The sequence below is a fragment of the Dipodomys ordii genome, unplaced genomic scaffold, assembly GCF_000151885.1.
Source record: "Dipodomys ordii isolate 6190 unplaced genomic scaffold, Dord_2.0 Scaffold24, whole genome shotgun sequence".
Taxonomy (NCBI): Eukaryota; Metazoa; Chordata; class Mammalia; order Rodentia; family Heteromyidae; genus Dipodomys; species Dipodomys ordii.
The window spans coordinates 17,907,507-17,925,729 of NW_012267240.1; the positions used below are offsets into that span (position 1 = coordinate 17,907,507).

Consider the following 18,223-nt stretch of genomic DNA (forward strand, 5'->3'; position numbering starts at 1 on the left):
TGTGTGTTTGTGCTAGGATGTGTGTTTGTGTGTGGATGATTGTGCTCTAGGAGTCAGTGGTAAATGCCTATAATCCTAGCTACTCAGGAAGCTGAGAGCTGAGGATCACAGTTCATAGCCAGTCTGGGCTTGTAGAACATCTCTGAGACTCTTCTCTCCAGTTAACCACCAAAATCATGAAGTAGAACTGTGGCTCAAGTGGTAGAGGGTTATTTATTTTTTGTGGTAGCCAGTATTGAGCCCCGAGCCTCATGCATGCTGGGCAAGCATTCTACCACTTTTCAGCCCTGCCCCCTAGCCTTTTGTTTGTTTTCTAGGTGGTTCTGAGACTTGAATTAAGCTTATTGCTTGAATGCTATACTTTTTTTCATACAATTTTTATTGTAAAGGTAATGTACAGAGAGGTTAGTTACATAAGTCCAGTAACAAATACTTTGGTTTTGAGGTTGGGTTTTTCTAACTTTGCCTAGCCTGGCCTTAAACGTGTCACTCTCATGCCTCTGCCTTCTGAATAGCTGGGATTGCAGGCATGTACTACTGTGCCCAACTTAAAAAAAATTTATTGACACTTATTTCTACTATATTTTTATTGGGTATGATACCTGTATATAGCATATAATAAATCAAGATAGCAGCATTTCTATTTTCTTAATCACTAATTATGTTTATGGAAAAATGTGGTTTGTCTTCACAATGGATTGTTAGTCTATCATTAAAAAAAAAAACAATGAAATCCTGTCATGTGTACATACATGGATAGAACTGGAGGACATGATGTTAAATAAGTGGGGACAAAAAGACAGAGACACCCTGCGTTCTCATTCATTTGTGGTTGCTAAAAAAAAAACAGTGTCTCTTAGAAGATAGTAGAATAATAGTCACTAGAGACTGGGGATGGGAGATTAGGTAGTTTGGTGCTTGTACAACTTTTATGAAACTATGTGGGGGGGGGTTGTTGTATTATTGGAGTGAAGGGATAAGGAGACCTTCACTTTGTTCTGATCTGTCTTCTATTTCTGAAAGCAATTCAGCTGATAGAAGGGAGTTGTGAACTGAAGGGAGGTTGGGGGAGGATGAATTGTAGCCAGTGCTGGGAGAGGCAGAACTGCTAGCTCTTCCACTGACCAGCAGAGCTTTTTTTTGAGCCTTGGTTTTTCTCAAGTATAAAGATGTGAATGATAAAACTTACTCATCCATCTCTTTCAGTTGGATCAAGCAAACAAATGAAGTGAGAGCACTTCCAAACTTAATCACCTTTATAAATATAGTGCTATATCATTGCTTTTATCTGATAATATTGTTAAATTTGAATTTTGCAGTTAAAAGGTATTAAAGATTACTACAGTGAGTAATTTGGACTTAGATTCGTTTTAGAGGAGAGAAATATAAAAAATTCAGGAAACACCTTCCTTGTGTTCCAGGAAGTTTCTGTAACAGGTCTTTGTATTATTAGCTTAGTAGAAGATGGTATGATAGCATTTTAGCAGATGATATGTAGGAAATGTTGCCAGCTGACTTTGCCATTTCCTTATAAGCAGATTACGTAATACTCTAAAATAGGACAATAATAAATGATTATTGACATTTTAGAATCTTAAGGCACATAAAGTGTAGTAATCCTTTTCAAAGCATTTTAATTATTTTAAACAATTTCAGGAGGGTTCTGATGATGATGATGAGGGCGAAGAGGAAGAGGAAGAGAATACAGATTATCTTACAGATTCTAATAAGGAGAATGAAACTGATGAAGAGAATAATGTATGTATGTCTGAAAATTTTCCTTTTTGAAACTGCATTGTTTTCATAGTATGTTAAATTTTAGCTACTAAAGTGCATTGTTTTCATAGTATGTTAAAGTTTTATTTCTTTTGAATAAAAGAAAGTTTTATTTCTTTTGAATATTAACAAATACTCAACCAGGTATCAGTGATTCACACCTATAATCCTAGCTATTCAGGAGGCTGATATCTGAGGATTGTGGTTCAAAGCCAGGCTAGGCAGGAAACTCTATGACACTCTTTATCTCCAATTAACTGCCAAAAAGCCAGAAATGGCTGAAAGTGGTAATAATCTTAAGCACAAAAGCTCAGAGACAGTGTACAAGTCCCAGGACTAGCACCAAAAGAAAAGAAAAAAGAGAAATGCTTCTTTAGGAATTCATTTTCAGCTTATTTTTTAACCATTTTTATTAACAATTTCTTGTATTTAATAAGAGTCTTATATTTTACTCTTGTTAATATTTATTATATTGAAACATCAATACCAAAAGACTTCCATGTGAAACATTATGGCTAAAATTTCTGGTCTGATTTTGTTTTTGTTTTGTCTTAATAAGGAGGTAATGATTAAAGGAGGTGGACTTAAGTATGTACCTTGTGTAGAAGATGATGACTTCATTCAAGCTCTGGATAAAATGATGTTAGAAAACCTTCAGGTATTAAATCTCTATTTTGAAAAATCTTTTCAACACAAATATCGTAGTACACTAGAAAAATTTGAGGAATTCAGAAGTTCTAAGTAAGAAAAGGTCTTGTACTTGAAAAACTAAGACTAGTATTACTAGGATATGAGCTATAGGAAGACAGTACAGTGTAACATAAGGATGGAGAATTATAATGGAACCCCTTTAGCCTTAGACCAGACCAAAAAAGCAGGGTGTCTTGAGCAGAAAGCTATGTGGTTATCCAGGAGAGCGTAATAGCAGGTAGGGTCTCACTCTACACCCCAGCAGTAATTTGGTAAACTTTAAAAAAAGTTTTGGCTAGGCACTGCTGGCTCATGCCTATAATCTTGGCTACTGAGTGGGCTGAGATCTGAGGATCACGGTTCAAAGCCAACCCTGTATGGAAAAATCCCATGAGACTCCAGTTCACCACCAAAAAGCTGAAAGTGGAGGTGTGGCTTAAGTGGTAGAATCCTAGCCTTGAGCAAAGAAGATCAGGGACAGTTCCCAGTCCCTGAGTTCAAGCCCCATGACCAACAAAAGGAGTATGTTGGGGGTGGTTAAATGATACTCTTTTAAACATTACATGAGGTACTACTTAAAAGTTAAAAAAAAAAAAGAATCATAACAATTTCAGTGGAGGTTATTGATTACCTCCTAACTAATTTAGTAAATTTAAAAATGATGGGCTGGCTGGGAATGTGGCTTGGTGGTAGAGTATATCCCTAGCATGCATGAAGCCCTGGGTTGTATTCCTTAGTACCACATAAGCAGAAAAAGCTGGAAGTGGAGCTGTGATTCAAGTAGTAGAGTGCTAGTTTCAAGCCAAAGAAGTTCAGGAACAATGCTTAGGTCCTGAGTTCAAGCCCTGGGACTGGCAAAAAAAAAAAAAAAAACTAAACTAAAACAAAAATGGATGTGAACCTGGGTGCTGGGGGCTCATGCCTATAATCCTAGCTACTCAGAAAGCTGAGAGTTGAGGATCACAGTTCAAAGCCAGCCCAGGCAGGAACGTCCATCCATTTAACCACCAGAAAACCAGAGGTGGTGCTGTAGCTCAAATGGTAGTGCACTAGCAATGTGCTGAAGAGCTCAGGGACAGCACCTAGACCCAAAGTTCAAGACCCATGACCAAAAAAATATTTTAAAATGGACATGATAGTTAGCCTAAAATTATACTAACTTTGTAATATGCAAGTTGAAAATACATGTTCATTATTTCTAGTAGAAAAAAAAGTTCAGTAGAGAAGCAACTAAATAATGACATATGCATATAACTAACCCTATATATACATATTCAATCAAACAGAAAGAGGCTCAAGATTAGGATTAAAAAGAAACAAAAATATGCCTGGGGGCTGGGAAAGTGGCTCAGTGGTAGATGTTAGGTTTTTTTGTTTTTTGTTTTTTTTGGGTCGGGTTGTGGGGCCTGAACTCTGGGCCTGGGCACTGTCCCTCAGCTCTTCAGCTCAAGGCTAGTGCTCTTGAGCCACAGCGCCACTTCCGGCTTTTCTTTTTGCTTATGTGGTGCTGAGGAATCGAACCCAGGGTCTCAGGCATGCAAGGCAAGTGCTCTACCACTGAGCCACCTTCCCAGCCCTTGATGTTAGGTTTTTTAAAAGAGGTAGCCGAGTAAGAACAGCAGCACGCACGTGGTATTCAGGTAAGGGGTAGGTTTATTCAGTAGACCTGCTGGGACCAGGCAAGGTTGGCACTCCACGTGGCTGGGAAAGGCCTGGGAATGAGAGAGCTGGGAAAGAGAGGAAAGAGAGAGGAGAGAGAGCAAAGAGAGCTAGAAAAGAGCAGCGAGAGAGAGCCTCTGGGCCTGGGCTAGGCCTTATCTAGGGTAAGGGCGGAGAAGCCTGTGGCCACATCAAATTCAGATGTGACCTCAGCAGATGCAGATGTGACCTCTTCCAGGTGTCCCAGTTGCCTAGGTAACGCAGGTACTGGGTGGAGACTTTGCTGTGAGGAGGGTGGAGTCTGCTTGCCATCCAGGAGTGGACCTTACACTAGGGAGTGCTTGCCTTGCATGCCCGAGGCCCTGGTTCAATTCCTCAGCACCACATAAGCAAAAAGAAAAAAAACGGAAGTTGCGCTGTGGCTCAAGTGGTAGAATGCTAGCCTTGAGCTGAAGAGCTGAGGGACAGTGCCCAGGCCCCACGACGGGAAACCCCCCCAAAAAAAAAATATGCCTGGGAATGGTTGCTTGTGTTTATTAGTTTACATAAGAGAACATACTTTGTTGTTGACAGTTATTGCCTCTTAAGGTGGGGCAGAAAGAATTAGGCTAGAAGAATTCATACTGACACTTTAAACTATATTTTTATATTTAAACAGTTTACAAAATGTCTTCCTTAAGAGTTTTGAATCCTTTATCAGGGTGGCCTGTCTTGAATTTTACTGTCTCCAAACTTAACAGAAATTAGTTTTTTTTTTTTTTTTTATACTTTGCTTATGTAGTGCCGAGGAATCGAACCCAGGGCCTCAGGCATGCAAGGCAAGCGCTCTACCACTGAGCCATCTTCCCAGCCCTGTCTCCAAACTTAATACATATTAAATCTTTAGTAAAAATTCACCTAAGTAATTGAAGAGTTGAATGTAAATATTAAAAATAATTGATATTATCAACCAGTAAACTAATGTGAATAGTCACAAATTCCATTCACTTTAGAATACTTATTGAGTACTTGTGTGTAAAGCAAGGCTAAGCTGATGCTAGGGAACTGGAACACAGTGGTAAAGTGGCCCCCTAAGTCTGATGAAGGATTCAGATTAGTCAGCAGGCCAGTGCAAGACTGTCAGGCAGTTATAGGGAAGCTGTGCCTGGAGGATGGACAAAGGGAAGAGTGCAGCTGAGCAAGGAGATTTGCTTGCACTTGTGACATTGCTCAGAGAAGGCTGGAATAGAGAACAGGAGCCAAACCACATACATAGTTCCTTTCCTTCTATGTTCATAGGTTTTAGGAATCAAGGGAGATATAATATAGTCTTTGGCTTCATCTCTGTTGCAGAAAGAGTCTCTGGGACTTAAAATTGTTGTATTTTAAGAAATACTTTACTGACAAAATTACTTGTAATTTGTATTTACATATGTCCACGTGTATCTTGGAGTATTTATATAATTCTTCATTTCTGTCTTTAAGCAACGAAGTGGTGAATCAGTTAAAGTGCATCAACTCGATGTTGCTATTCCTTTGCATCTCAAAAGCCAGCTGAGGAAAGGGCCTCCCCTTGGTGGTGGAGAGGGAGAGACAGAGTCTGCAGATACTATGCCATTTGTCATGTTAACGAGAAAAGGCAATAAGCAGCAGGTAAGAAACTGTCCACTATGGAGTTACAATTGGTTACAACAAGTTATTGTTAGTTAATTCTAAATTATCTTTTGGCTACAACAATAAGAGTTCAGACTTTTAAAATATTCAGTGGTAAAAATAATTTTATCCATTATGTATGTATGGAAAGCATATCTGACTTTTTCTTTTGAATTGGGTGATATTGGGGCTTGAACTCAGAGGCAGACATGCTACCACTTGAGACACACCTTCAGCCCTGCTTTTTGCTTGTTATTTGGAGATAGAGTTTTTCAAACTTTCATGCCTAGGCATAAAACCAATGATTTGGTGTCATTCCAAGCTATAGGGAGAAACACAAACACAATGGCTGGGCCAAGAGGTATGTGCCTGTTATCTCAGCACAAAAGGAAGCCCAAGTAAAAGGATTACAGTCCCCACCAACTTGCATAAAGTAAGACCCTAACTTGAAAATAACTACCACAAAAAGGGCCTGCAGAGTGATTCAACTGGTGTAGACCTCTTGCTAGCAAACATGAGACTCTGAGTTCAATTCTCAGTACTGCCAAAAAGTAGAAAATACAAAATTAAACAAACAACCAAAGCAAACCATATGGAGGCATGGCTTGAGTATGATTATCTTCATAGCAAACATAAGGACCTAAATTCAAACCCCCAGTTCCACCTCCAAAAAAATAACAAGGAAAAGAAATTTACTTCAGTAGTCTGAAATTCTAAATCATGTGGCTCAAAAACTGTTTTTGGTTCAGCATGGATAGCTGTATAAACTGTGTTTCATGTAAGTTTGTACAAAATGAAGAGCTCAAAAATCCTAATATTAAAATGTGAAACTTAAATATTAGCAAGCATGAAGTAAGAATTCAGAGTTCTTAGTTATTAAGTACATTTTCAACTCTAAATTTTATTTGGAATTTTGGAGAAGGTTAAACTTTAGGAACATTATTTGAAGAAACACCAATGGAATTTTGTGGTCTAAAAAAGAAAGTGCATTTTGTTCTGACTTGTATTTCTTTATTTGGCTTTTGGGTGTTGGCCCTGCTGGTGCAGTGATTTTCTACAAACTCAAATGTGTTGCCCTATAAGAATCTTTAATTCTTAATTTAAATGAAAGATCTCCTTGTGTACCAGATTTGTACTTACAGAAAACCTTCTGTTGCAGTCAATAAGAAAAAAAAAAATCACACCAATGAAGTTAGCAGCTCAGGAGAAAGAAAAAGATATTATTCATAATGTCTTTCTAGATTTAACTGTTAATGAATTGAAATAAAATACTTTGAAACAAAAGTTTTAATGTAGTAGCACTGTTCTGTATCTAAGGATAGTTTGTTTTTAAAAATGTATAACATTGTAGCTTAATACAAGAAAGCAAGTATCCTTTGTATCAAAAAAGCTGAGCTATTATTTTATGTGTGTATTTAATTTTGAAAAACAAATGAATAAGTTTATCCCACAAATGTAGTCATATGAGGGTATAGTTATTCACCCACATTTAATTAATTTATTTGTTGTTGTTGGTCATGGGACCTGGGTGCTGTCCCTTAGCTCTTCAGCTCAAGGAACTTGAGCCACAGTGCCACTTCCAGTTTTCTGTTGGTTAATTGGAAAAAAAGAGTCTCACGGACTTTCCTGCCTGGGTTTTGAACCACAATCCTCAGATCTGAGCCTCCTGAGTAGCTAGGATTACAGGCGTGAACCACTGGCACCTGGCCACTCTTTTTGGGGGGAGGGTTCGGTCATGGGGCCTGAATTCTGGGCCTGAGCACTGTCCCTCAACTCTTCAGCTCAAGGCTAGCACTCTACCACTTGAGTCACAGTGCCACTCTGGCTTTTTCTGCGTATGTGGTGCTGAGGAATCAAACCCAGGCCTCATGCGTGCAAGGCAAGCACTCTACCACTGAGTCACCTTCCCAGCCCCTCTTAACATTTTTTGCTATTGCGTATTGTATCGACCTAGTATGTTTAGTGTTCTGGGATTCCATTCTTAGAGGAGCATTAACTAACCGAAGTACATTGTCAAAGAGAATGAAGAGAAAACATCTGATAAATCATATTTTTAGGTCAGATGCAGATGAGTGAGCTCTCAATAAATAATAATTCCAAGGATGCCAGCATTCAGAAGGCATGGATCCAGCAGAGATGTCTGGGATCCTGAGCACTGCTCCTTTAACTTTGCCTTTGATTCAGAATAACAGATAAGGTCTTTTTCATGATTTGTGCAGGTGGTTCATACAAGAGGATTTAGGTTATGAAACACCTGTTCTATGCTTAAATGGTAGCATAGCTTACATAAGTTTTTCCAGGGAGTCATGGATCATAAATTCATAATTTTTTTTAATCTAAGTTTGTTTGCCATGTTCATACCAAAGCCAGGAACATCTGGGTAAAAAAAAAATATTCCTAGACAAAGACTCAATCCCTGTAACAGGGAACCAGCTCTGGATCAGTTGCTCAATTCTTTCAGCTGCCACCAGCTGCTAGTAGCCCTGCAGGTAGATGAGATTTGCACTGTAACAGTTCAATAGCCTGATAAAAATATAAATTCAAAGGATATATTTTCCATTTTACCATACGTTACAGGGTCTACAGAAAGAGAAATTGTTCCATTCATGTTGCTAGATGTATATACTTCAAAATAAGCTGCCCTAAAGGACCTAGGCATTGTATGGAGATTGAACTTGGTGGCCTTTTTTTTCTTATCCCTTATTTTATTATAATAAAACACATACCTGATTGTCAATGTTCTTAAAAAATAGGTAGATATATTGTGAAGGAAAGCATTATGATTTCTCTATATTCAGTTAATCCCACTCACTTTTTTATTTCAAGTCTCTTTTTTCTTTTAAATTTCTCAGGCTATTTAGGAATTCATTTGTTACTTTTTTCCTCAGTTTAAGATTCTTAATGTGCCTATGTCATCCCAACTTGCTGCAAATCATTGGAACCAACAACAGGCAGAACAAGAAGAGAGGATGCGAATGAAAAAGCTCACATTAGATATCAATGAACGGCAAGAACAAGAAGATTATCAAGGTATGAAATTATTTATAGACTGGTGATATGGTAATGCCTACTTGTAATCCCAGTACTTAGAAAGTTGAAGTGGGAGAATTACAAGTTCTAACTTGGACTATATAGTGAGACTAGCTTTAAAAAAAAAATCTATCTTTACAAATAGTGAAAAAATGTGATGCTTTCTGCAGGTATTAACAGTTGTCACAGTTGTTCCTTACTTATTTGTAAAGTAATATATTATTTTTCATAGTATTTTGCTAACTCCATAATTCCATTAGATTACATACTGTTAGGTATGTATCCAAATGCAGTGATAATGAATTTTTTGGTTGGTCATGGGTGCTGTTCCTGAGCTTTTTCTGTTCAATGCTAGTGCTCTACCACTTTGGGCCATAGCTCTACTTCTGGTTAATTGGAGTCTCATGGACTTTCCTGCCTGGGGCTGGCTTTGAACCTCAATCCTCAGCTCTCAGCCTCCTGAGTCGCTAGAATTACAGTTGTGAGCCACCAGCACCCAGCAACAATGAATTTTTTGTGTGTGTCTGGTACTAAGACTTAAACTCAGGGCCTTTTGCTTGCTAGGCAGGCACTCTGCCACTTGAGTCACACCCTTAGCTATCCCTTTTTGTTTTAGGTATATTTTGAGTCTTTTAGGTATATTTTGAATGCCTGAACTAGCCTGGACTACAGTCTAACTGTTTGTACTGTTTGGATAGCTGAGATGATAGGCACATATTGTCATGCCCAGTCCTCCAGTCTTTGCCTCTTGAGAAACCAGGAACCACTGTGCTAGGCTGAGATGATAATTTTTAATTGCCTCCCACTGTCAGCCAGTTAAGATCAAGATAGTAATTATTTTGTCTATTTGGAGCCCTGACCTCAAGGACCATAGTCTTTAAAATTTGAGGTTTTATTAACATTAGGATTTTGCTTTTATGAATACATAGCCAGAATTCTTGGGTTAATTGGAACCTTTCATAAAAATCTGTGAACATCTTGTAAGACAGCCTTTTGGTGATAGCATTAATATTACTGTTCTGTGTACTTCTGAGTGTAGAATATAGGAGATAAGTGTGATTATTACCTGCATTTCCTATTTAGGGAAACAATCTAAAGCCTCAAAGCTATTCATTGGCAAAGCTGGGATTTTAGCCAGCATGTAGTCACCCCAAACCGGGCACTCTTAGTATCACACCATGCTGCTTTTCAGGCCACTTTGCTGCCTTGCACAATACTCAGAAAGCAGCCACATCCAGAGTCAGGGGAACATTGGAGATTAGAAAAACTTCTCTTGATAATGCTCTTTTAATACTTCATAATCATTTTAGTCTGCATAATGTTCTCTTTTTTTAGTCAGCTACCTGTCACAACTAATAAACTTGATCTCCCTGACGCTTCATTTGCAAGGGATAACAGCATTTTCTTTTTCCTTCTAATCACAGAAATGTTGCAGTCTCTTGCACAGCGCCCAGCCCCAGCAAACACCAACCGTGAGCGGCGGCCTCGTTACCAACATCCAAAGGGAGCACCGAATGCAGATCTAATCTTTAAGACTGGTGGGAGGTAAAGCAATTTTCATTTGCTTCTTCCTTAGTGATTTATTTTAGTGTTATCCATGTTAGTAAATGAGAGAAATCTGGGTTGTGTTTACTGATGAAAGCCTAATTTATTGAAGCCTGTTGTGTTGCTGATAAACATACAAACTAAGCTTATTTATTTGGCAATGAAAAATGGTAGATTCCTGCAATTACATTTTCTTAAAATTAGCTTGAATATGTGCTGCAGTGTTTTCGATAAGCCATATCCCTCTTGTCTCATTAGAAATCAGAGTATTAGAATATTTTATCTTGATATTTTCCATCAACTTCACCTTTTTACATTGCAGTGTAGCTTCTCTAAACTTGTTTATATTAATACCCAATCCTTTTTTTGTTCAGTTACAAGTACAGTGTCTCTGCCTCAGCTTTCAATATCAGTGTATCAGAACTTAGAGTCAAGCTGGGCACTGGTGGCTCACGCCTGTAATCCTAGCTACTCAGGAGGCTGAGATCTGAGGATCACGGTTCAAAGCCAGCCCGGGCAGGAGAAACCGTGAGACTCCTATCTCCAATAAACCACCAGAAAACCGGAAGTGGCACTGTAGCTCAAGTGGTAGAGCACTCGCCTTGAGCTGAAGAGCTGAGGGACAGTGCCCAGGCCCAGAGTTCAAGCCCCACGACCGACAAAAAAAAAAACAAAACAAAAAACCTTAGAGTCAGTTGGACAGCATACTGGGCAACTCCAGGAGGCTCTCTTCTTCTTCAGCATATTCACCTAGCACTGACCAGCTTCAGCCTTCCATATAGGAAATTATAGAAGAAAACAGGTCTTTAGTGCAGAAACCAAATAGTTGTGCTGGAAAACTGGGTCTTCCCTAATCCATATATTTATTTTGAATGTATTGAGAGACTTTGAAATACAAAATATTTCTTAGGAAGTAGTAAGCAAAGATAAATAGGGGGGGAGGTTGGGGGGGGAGGTTGGGAAGGGATGTGAAGGGTAAACAAAGGAGGAGGCTGCAATGCTTGATAAGAAATATACTCATTATCTTGCCCATGTAATTGTAACTCCTCTGTACAGTATGTTCACAAAAAATTAAAATTAAAAAAAAAGAAAAAAGATAACTAGGGGGAAATAGATGTATAAATAGGGGAAAATAGATATATTAAAAAATGGATGAAGGTGTGAACACATTGGTGTGCATGCCTCTATTAACTTTCTTCTGTCCTTTCCTCTTTCCAGTTCTCCCTTGGAAGAACTAGCCATGCTTGTCCTTTTTTCCTCACCTTCTACTCACTGATTAACTTACTCCTAGCTTTTTTTTCTTTTGTTGATCGTGGGGCCTGAACTCTGGGCCTGGGCGCTGTCCCTCAGCTCTTCAGCTCAAGGCTAGCACTCTACCACTTGAGCCACAGCGCTACTTCCAGCTTTTTCTGCTTATGTGGTGCTGAGGAATCAAACCCAGGGTCTCATGCAGGCAAGGCAAGCACTCTACCACTGAGCCACCTTCCCAGCCCTACCCCTGTCTTTTCACCATGTTCCTAACTTCCTTTGGGGCTTAACCTTCTTATGTAAATACTCCTTTATTCCTAGACTTAGTTCTCCATGGCTTCTGTGATGACTGTACTCTGGCCCCTCTGACTCTTACCTAACACCCAGCTCCTGTACACCCATGTGTAGAGATGTCCATATTCCTTGGACATGGCTTTCTCCTTCCACTTTCTGCTGGAGATGTCCTTCCTCCCATGGCTCAGTTACTGCCCAGATCTCCAAGCCCATTCCTTGCATTTCTGTTTCTGCCCTTCCATCTGTGTATCACGAAAACACAAACCTCAGTATGTCCTTTCTCCCATCCTCTTTCTCCCACTCTGTTCTCTAGCTTACTGCATGGAGGCACTGCCCATCCATTGTTCCAGCTAGAAAAGGAGGTTTCACTTTCAACTCTGCCCTCTCCCCTAGTTCCCTGATCCAGGATGTAATCATCTGCATTCTCCTACTGAAGAGCTCTCTCTGTTGCTGAATGTATATCCCCCTCCCTCCCACTCCCTGACCATCACCTGCCATTAGGATTATTGCTCTTCTCACCTCTCTGCTCTTGGGTTTTAGATTTCTGCTGTCGATGCCATCAGCTCAGTCTGTTTCAATCTCTTCAACTCATTCTCTCACTGTGCCCAGGGTTCATTCAAAGATGTGGTCTACTTTGTGACTGGAGCCTTTCTGCTTAGAACCCTGCAGCAGCTCCTCATAGCCTGTAGAATAAAATCTAAATTCAGCTTGCCTAGTATGTGCAAGACTCTATGTATATAATTTCTGGCCTTCCCCACTCCCAGCCAGCTTTGTAATTACCTGTGTTCAGTGTTCCTTTTTGCCTCTGTGTGAAAGTCTCCTCTTTTCTCCCCAGATAACACCTGTTCCTTCTTCAGGCCCACCTTGGTATTATCAAGAATACTTGACCTAAGTCATTGGGGATACCATTGCCTAACTCACTGTATTTGCACAGACTGTGTCCTGTTAGTTATTGTTTAGCTAGTCTTTAGGAGATTAAAGACTATAGGATAGGGACAAAAATAGTGTCATATCTTGCTTTCCATTATGTCTCCTTCATGGCTTAGAAAATACTTGTTGAATGGCCAGAGAACTTTTTGCAGTGTCATAACTTTTTTTTCTCTAGTTTGCTTCTAAGCTATTCCCTCTTACATCCCTTTTTTTTTTTTTTTTTTTGGTGGGAGGGTTCAACCTGAGCTAAGCTATTTTAAACCTAACTTTAAAAGTAAGTGCTTATGTTTGTAGGGCTAGGGCTGGAACCTAGAACCTTGTGCACACTTGACAACTCTACCACTGAGCTACACCCCAGGTCCTGGTTTTTTTTTTGTTGGTGTTGTTTTGTTTTTATTTTTTATTTGTTGATAGTCATAAGGGCTTATTATTGTGGTTCAGATTAGCCTTGAACTTGCCGTGTAATCCAGGCTGGCCTTGAAGTTGTGATCTGGGATTGGAGATGTGAGCCATAACACACAGCCTGGATATTTTCTTTATGTTCTTTATTAAGTTAAATAAAATTATAATTTCATTATAAAACAGAATATCTTCTTGGGATAATTTCGTTATAAAACAGAATATCTTGGGCTGGGAAGGTGGCTCAGTGGTAGAACGCTTGTCTTGCATGCATGAGGCCCTGGGTTTGATTCCTCAGCACCACATAAGCAAAAAGAAAAAAGCCGAAAGTGGCACTGTGGCTCAAGTGGTAGAGCGCTAGCCTTGAGCTGAAGAGCTGAGGGACAGCACCCAGGCCCAGAGTTCAAGCCCCTCGACCGGGCCCCAAAACAACAACAACCAGAATATCTCTAGAATAACATTTAATCCAAAGTATATATTGTTAGGAAATCTGAGTTTCTAGCTTACTCAGAATGATTGCTTGCCTATAAACTTGTCAAGTGACAGACTGTGCTATAACTAGTCATACAAGTATATCTTACCAAAGATCTTGGACATTGTTTATTCTGTTTTAGTTAGCTGGAGATTCTTCGTGTCTTCTTTTTTTCTTTGAGAGAATATGTCATTGATTTTTTAAAAAAATTTTAGTTCACTTAGTGAACTACAGCTAAGGATATACTTTTTCATATTTGCATTTTATGCCTTGAGTGTTTCTTAAAGATATCACTTGCTGTGTGAAAACAAACTTTCAGTGTCCAGTCCAGCTGCCATAATGAAGTATGGCAGACTGGGCAGCTTAAACAAGTTTGCTGCCTCCAGTTATGGAGGCAGGAAGTCTGAGATCTAGGAGTCAGCAGGTTCTTGAAGCTGAGGAAGAAGCTGTCCCAGGCCTCCCAGCTCCTGGCAACCATTGACATTCCTTGATTATCATGCATTACGCTGATCTCTGTCTTCATCTTCACATGGTGTTCTTCTTGTGTTCACATCTGTGTCCAAATGTCATAATGGATCAAGGCCCACCTACTACAGTATGGCCTTATCTTAACTAACTGTATTTGCAACAGCCCCTATAAGAGTTCCAAATAAGTCAGTCTGAGGTGCTGGGGTCAAACCCTGATTAATACATTTGGTGGGTTACTGAATTCAGCTGCAACACAAACCATGAATTCTAGGTATCTTAGAGAAAAGCCACAGGAGCTGTCTGTTCTAGTTATTGTTGAGAGTGTGCTTGTTTTATATGAGTCTAGCTGAGAGCATATGTTATCTTTCAAAAAATCAGTCACTAGATGGTGGTATTTGAAAGGCACTTTCTCTCCCCAACTTTGCCACAGGACAAAAGTTTCTAACATCATCCTGTTTGTACCTTTAGGAGACGTTGATCCAGCAGCACGTGTCATTTCATTAGGTCCTGTATCTGATGTTGTGGATAGTGGAGTCCTCCAGCAATTGAATGAGAGCAGTGGACACATCTCAGCATGTCGGTCTAGAGTTGAGAATCTAAACCTGGGACAGGCTGGGGCCATGAGGCAGAAACACCAGCCTCTGCCAACACCGGAACAAGCCCAAGCTTCCAGACAAGGCGGAAAAGGCCTTTTGTAATGGAAATCACGTGAGGGTTAATCTTCTCTTGAGAATGGCAGTCGAGAAAAAAGATGGTTCACTTGACTACTGAGCAGTTACACCACCAAGAGTGTCAATGAGATGACTGAGCCGGAGAAGAAACAGTTGTGATGGTATGGTATGGGGGAAATGAACTTGAGTTTTAAACTTGATTTGAGTTACGGTGTCTCTGATTTGAACATCCCATGTTGGAAGAAGATACATGTGGGGGCTCCAGGACTACAGTAGAAAAGTATAGAGCAAGCAGTAAAATCTTGTAGAGAAAACTTACATGCAGGACAACAAAATGATGAAAGTTATCCAAATACCAGATGACCCACCAGGAAGGCTTTTGTTAGGAATTTGTTTCAAGAAGAACAAGGGATGAGGGAGAAAAACCTGTTTATCCATCAGAGTCAGTGATATAAAATTGCCTACTAGAGTGAAAGAGAAATGTGAAGACTGTTAGTTTACAAAGAGCATTAATTCAGATGGCTTAGAAAAGTCTGATACCAGCCTAAGAACAGGGATATACTTGAGCCCATTGTAAGTATCATTGAAAACAAAACGTGCCAGTCAGCATGTCACAGAAAACGAATGAAGGACAACAAGAAGTGGATCAGAATATTTTGTTGACCTTCATGGGTTTACAGCCTCTGTGTAAACAAAATATGGAAACAAGTAGAGCTTTTATTTTGCTTTTGTTTTCGTTTTGTTTTGTTTTCTCTCCCACTCTAAATAGAAATGAGGGTTCTTAGTCTGTTTCTGACAATCCATTAATTTATTAGAATAGTTGTCTTTCGTTTGCTTTCCAGTAGGCATAGGAATTTAGTTAAAGAGCACATCTGTATGCTACTACTTGATTACATCTTTTTTTCTAGCTATTTTGCATTTTTTCTTTTACCATGTTTCAGTTTCTGCATGTAGATTTAAATAAGAAACAAAACTTGTAAAGTTGTGACATTTCACATGGAAATGCTGCCCAATCTTCACCAGCTTCAGAAATCTGACCTTTGCCGATGCTGCAATAAAGTGTTGTAATTTAGATTTGGTGTGGTTTCATTTTTTGGGCCTTAGAAATCTATTGGCTGATTCAGTCAGTATCTTCAAGTCATCTTTGTTCTTTGTAAAATATTCTTAGCTGAATGTGGAATTATAGGTATGCACACACCTTAATTCTAGCAGAGGTGGGAGGCAGAGGTGGGACTCACAGGTTCAAGGACAGCTTGGGCTATGAAGTAGGACCATGTCTCAAAAAAAAAAATCCCAACGGCTAGGGGACACTTGCCTAGCGTGCCTGACACCAGCAGGTAGGGATCAGATGATTCCTTTAGCATTTCACTGTGAGTGCTACTTTCACTTTTAAGGATTCTATATTGCCATGATTTTCTTACATATTGGAGTTTACCTTTTGGGTCATTACAGAAAGTAGCTTTATGCAGCTCAGAAGAGGAAAGAATGTTTATGTTGTGGTGCCAGTCCTAGGGCTTGAACTCAGAGCCTAGGTGCTGTCTCTGAGTTTTGTATTGTTTTTGCTAAAGGATGGTGCTCTGCCACTTTAGCCACAACTCCACATTAATCAGAGATAAGAGTCTCATGGGCTTTCCTGCCCAGGCTGGCTTCAAATCCTTGATCCTCCTATCTCAGCTTCCTGGGTAGCTAGAATTTCAGGTGCCTGGCAGAAAGAATCATTTTTTTAGTGTGGGGCTTATGTTGGTTAAGATGAAAAGTGTTGGTACAGCATTGCTTAGCCTGAGGCAGTGTATATGCTTTATTTGGTTGGGCAGCAAAGTGGGTAAACAGCCTCGAGGCAAGCAAGTCAGAAACCAACCCCAGGAATCATTTCTTTCCTTGTGTTGATTCCATATTTTAGCAAGAGTGCTTTTAGTCACTACATTTGGATGGGGGGAGGAGAGGGTATTTTACTGTTTTGTTTTTGTGGTGCTGGGGATCATACCCAGGACCTTACTGTACTAAGCAGATTGGGTAGAAATACTGTAATTGCTGTTGCTAAAGTTTCTAAATTTTAGCTGAGTCATTGTAATTTGAAGAGTAGTAAAATTGTAGCTCAGTGGTAGGGCACTTGCCTCACATATATAATACCCTAGCTTTCATCCTTGGCATCAAATAGGGAAAAAAAAAATCTTTCAAGCCAGACTCAGTGGCATATGCCTGTACTCACTGTTCCTTGGGAGACAGAGAGTGGGAGGGGATCGCTGGAGCCCAGTAGTTCACAACTGCCCGAGGCAATAGTGAGAGCCATCTCAAAAAAAGAAAAGGTTGGGTTGGTGGCTCATTTGGTAGAATACTAGCCAGTAAAGGAAAGTGTTAGGTACTGAGTTCAATTCCTAGTCTTGGACCTAAAAAAAAGTTTCCATTTTTTTTTTGGGGGGGGGTCCGGTTGTGGGGCCTGAACTCTGGGCCTGGGCGCTGTCCCTCAGCTCTTCAGCTCAAGGCTAGCGCTCTACCACTTGAGCCACAGCGCCATTTCCGGCTTTTTTTTCTTTTTGCTTATGTGGTGCTGAGGAATCGAACCCTGGGCCTCAGGCATGCAAGGCAAGCGCTCTACCACTGACCCACCTTCCCAGCCCCTCCCATTTTTTTTAAAAGAAGCTTACCTTACTGTATTTATCTCTCCTTATTGTATTTATCTCTCACTGTTACTTGCTAATTTCTTGTTTGAGAGAGTAATTTGCACCTTTTTTTCTTGTGTGTGTGTGTGTGTGTGTTTGTGTGTCTGTCTGTGCTAGTCTTGGGGCTTGAACTCAGGGCCTGGTTGCTGTCCCAGAGCTTTTTTGTTCAAGGCTAGCTCTTTATTACTTGGACCAGAGCTCTACATCCAGCTTTTTGGTAGTTAATTGGAAATATGTCCATGGACTCTCCTGGTTGGGCTGGCATTGAATTGTGATCCTCAGATCCTCAGCCTCCTGAGTAGCAGGAATACAGGTGTAAGCCACCAGCACCCAGCTCACAGGAAAGTCCTTATCTCCAATTAATCAGCAAAATGCCAGAAGTGGAGCTATAGCTAAGGTGATAAAGTACTAGCATTGAACATAAAAACTTGGGGACAGGGCTGAGAATGTGGCTTAGTGGTAGAGTGTTTGCCTAGCATGCATGAAGCCCTGGGTTCAATTCCTCAGTACCACATATACAGAAAAAGCTGAAAGTGGCTCTGTGGCTCAAGTGGTAGAGTGCTATCCTTGAGCAAAAAGAAACTCAAGGACAATGCCCAGGCCATGAGTTCAAGCACCAGAACTGGAAAACAACTTGGGGGCAATGCCTAGGCCAGGAGTTCAAGCCCCAGTACTGGTACATATACACAGTGGGGAAAAAAAAAAGGTAGCAGGAGAGTTCAGTGATAGAGCATTTGTCTAGCATTCAC

The 18,223-nt window shown here is 40.0% G+C and overlaps 1 protein-coding gene across 1 annotated transcript in view; it reads left to right on the forward strand.

The window, feature by feature from the left end:
- The window catches only part of Upf2 (UPF2 regulator of nonsense transcripts homolog (yeast)), a 101,235-nt gene extending 85,349 nt beyond the window's left edge, over nucleotides 1-15,886 (forward strand). The window contains exons 17-22 of the mRNA XM_013014705.1: nucleotides 1,657-1,758; nucleotides 2,336-2,434; nucleotides 5,590-5,757; nucleotides 8,646-8,787; nucleotides 10,212-10,332; nucleotides 14,612-15,886. Of these exons, the coding sequence (XP_012870159.1) occupies nucleotides 1,657-1,758; nucleotides 2,336-2,434; nucleotides 5,590-5,757; nucleotides 8,646-8,787; nucleotides 10,212-10,332; nucleotides 14,612-14,621 (642 nt within the window). The 3' untranslated portion in view covers nucleotides 14,622-15,886. The remainder of the gene's footprint in view (nucleotides 1-1,656; nucleotides 1,759-2,335; nucleotides 2,435-5,589; nucleotides 5,758-8,645; nucleotides 8,788-10,211; nucleotides 10,333-14,611) is intronic.
- Nucleotides 15,887-18,223: the final 2,337 nt, after the last annotated feature.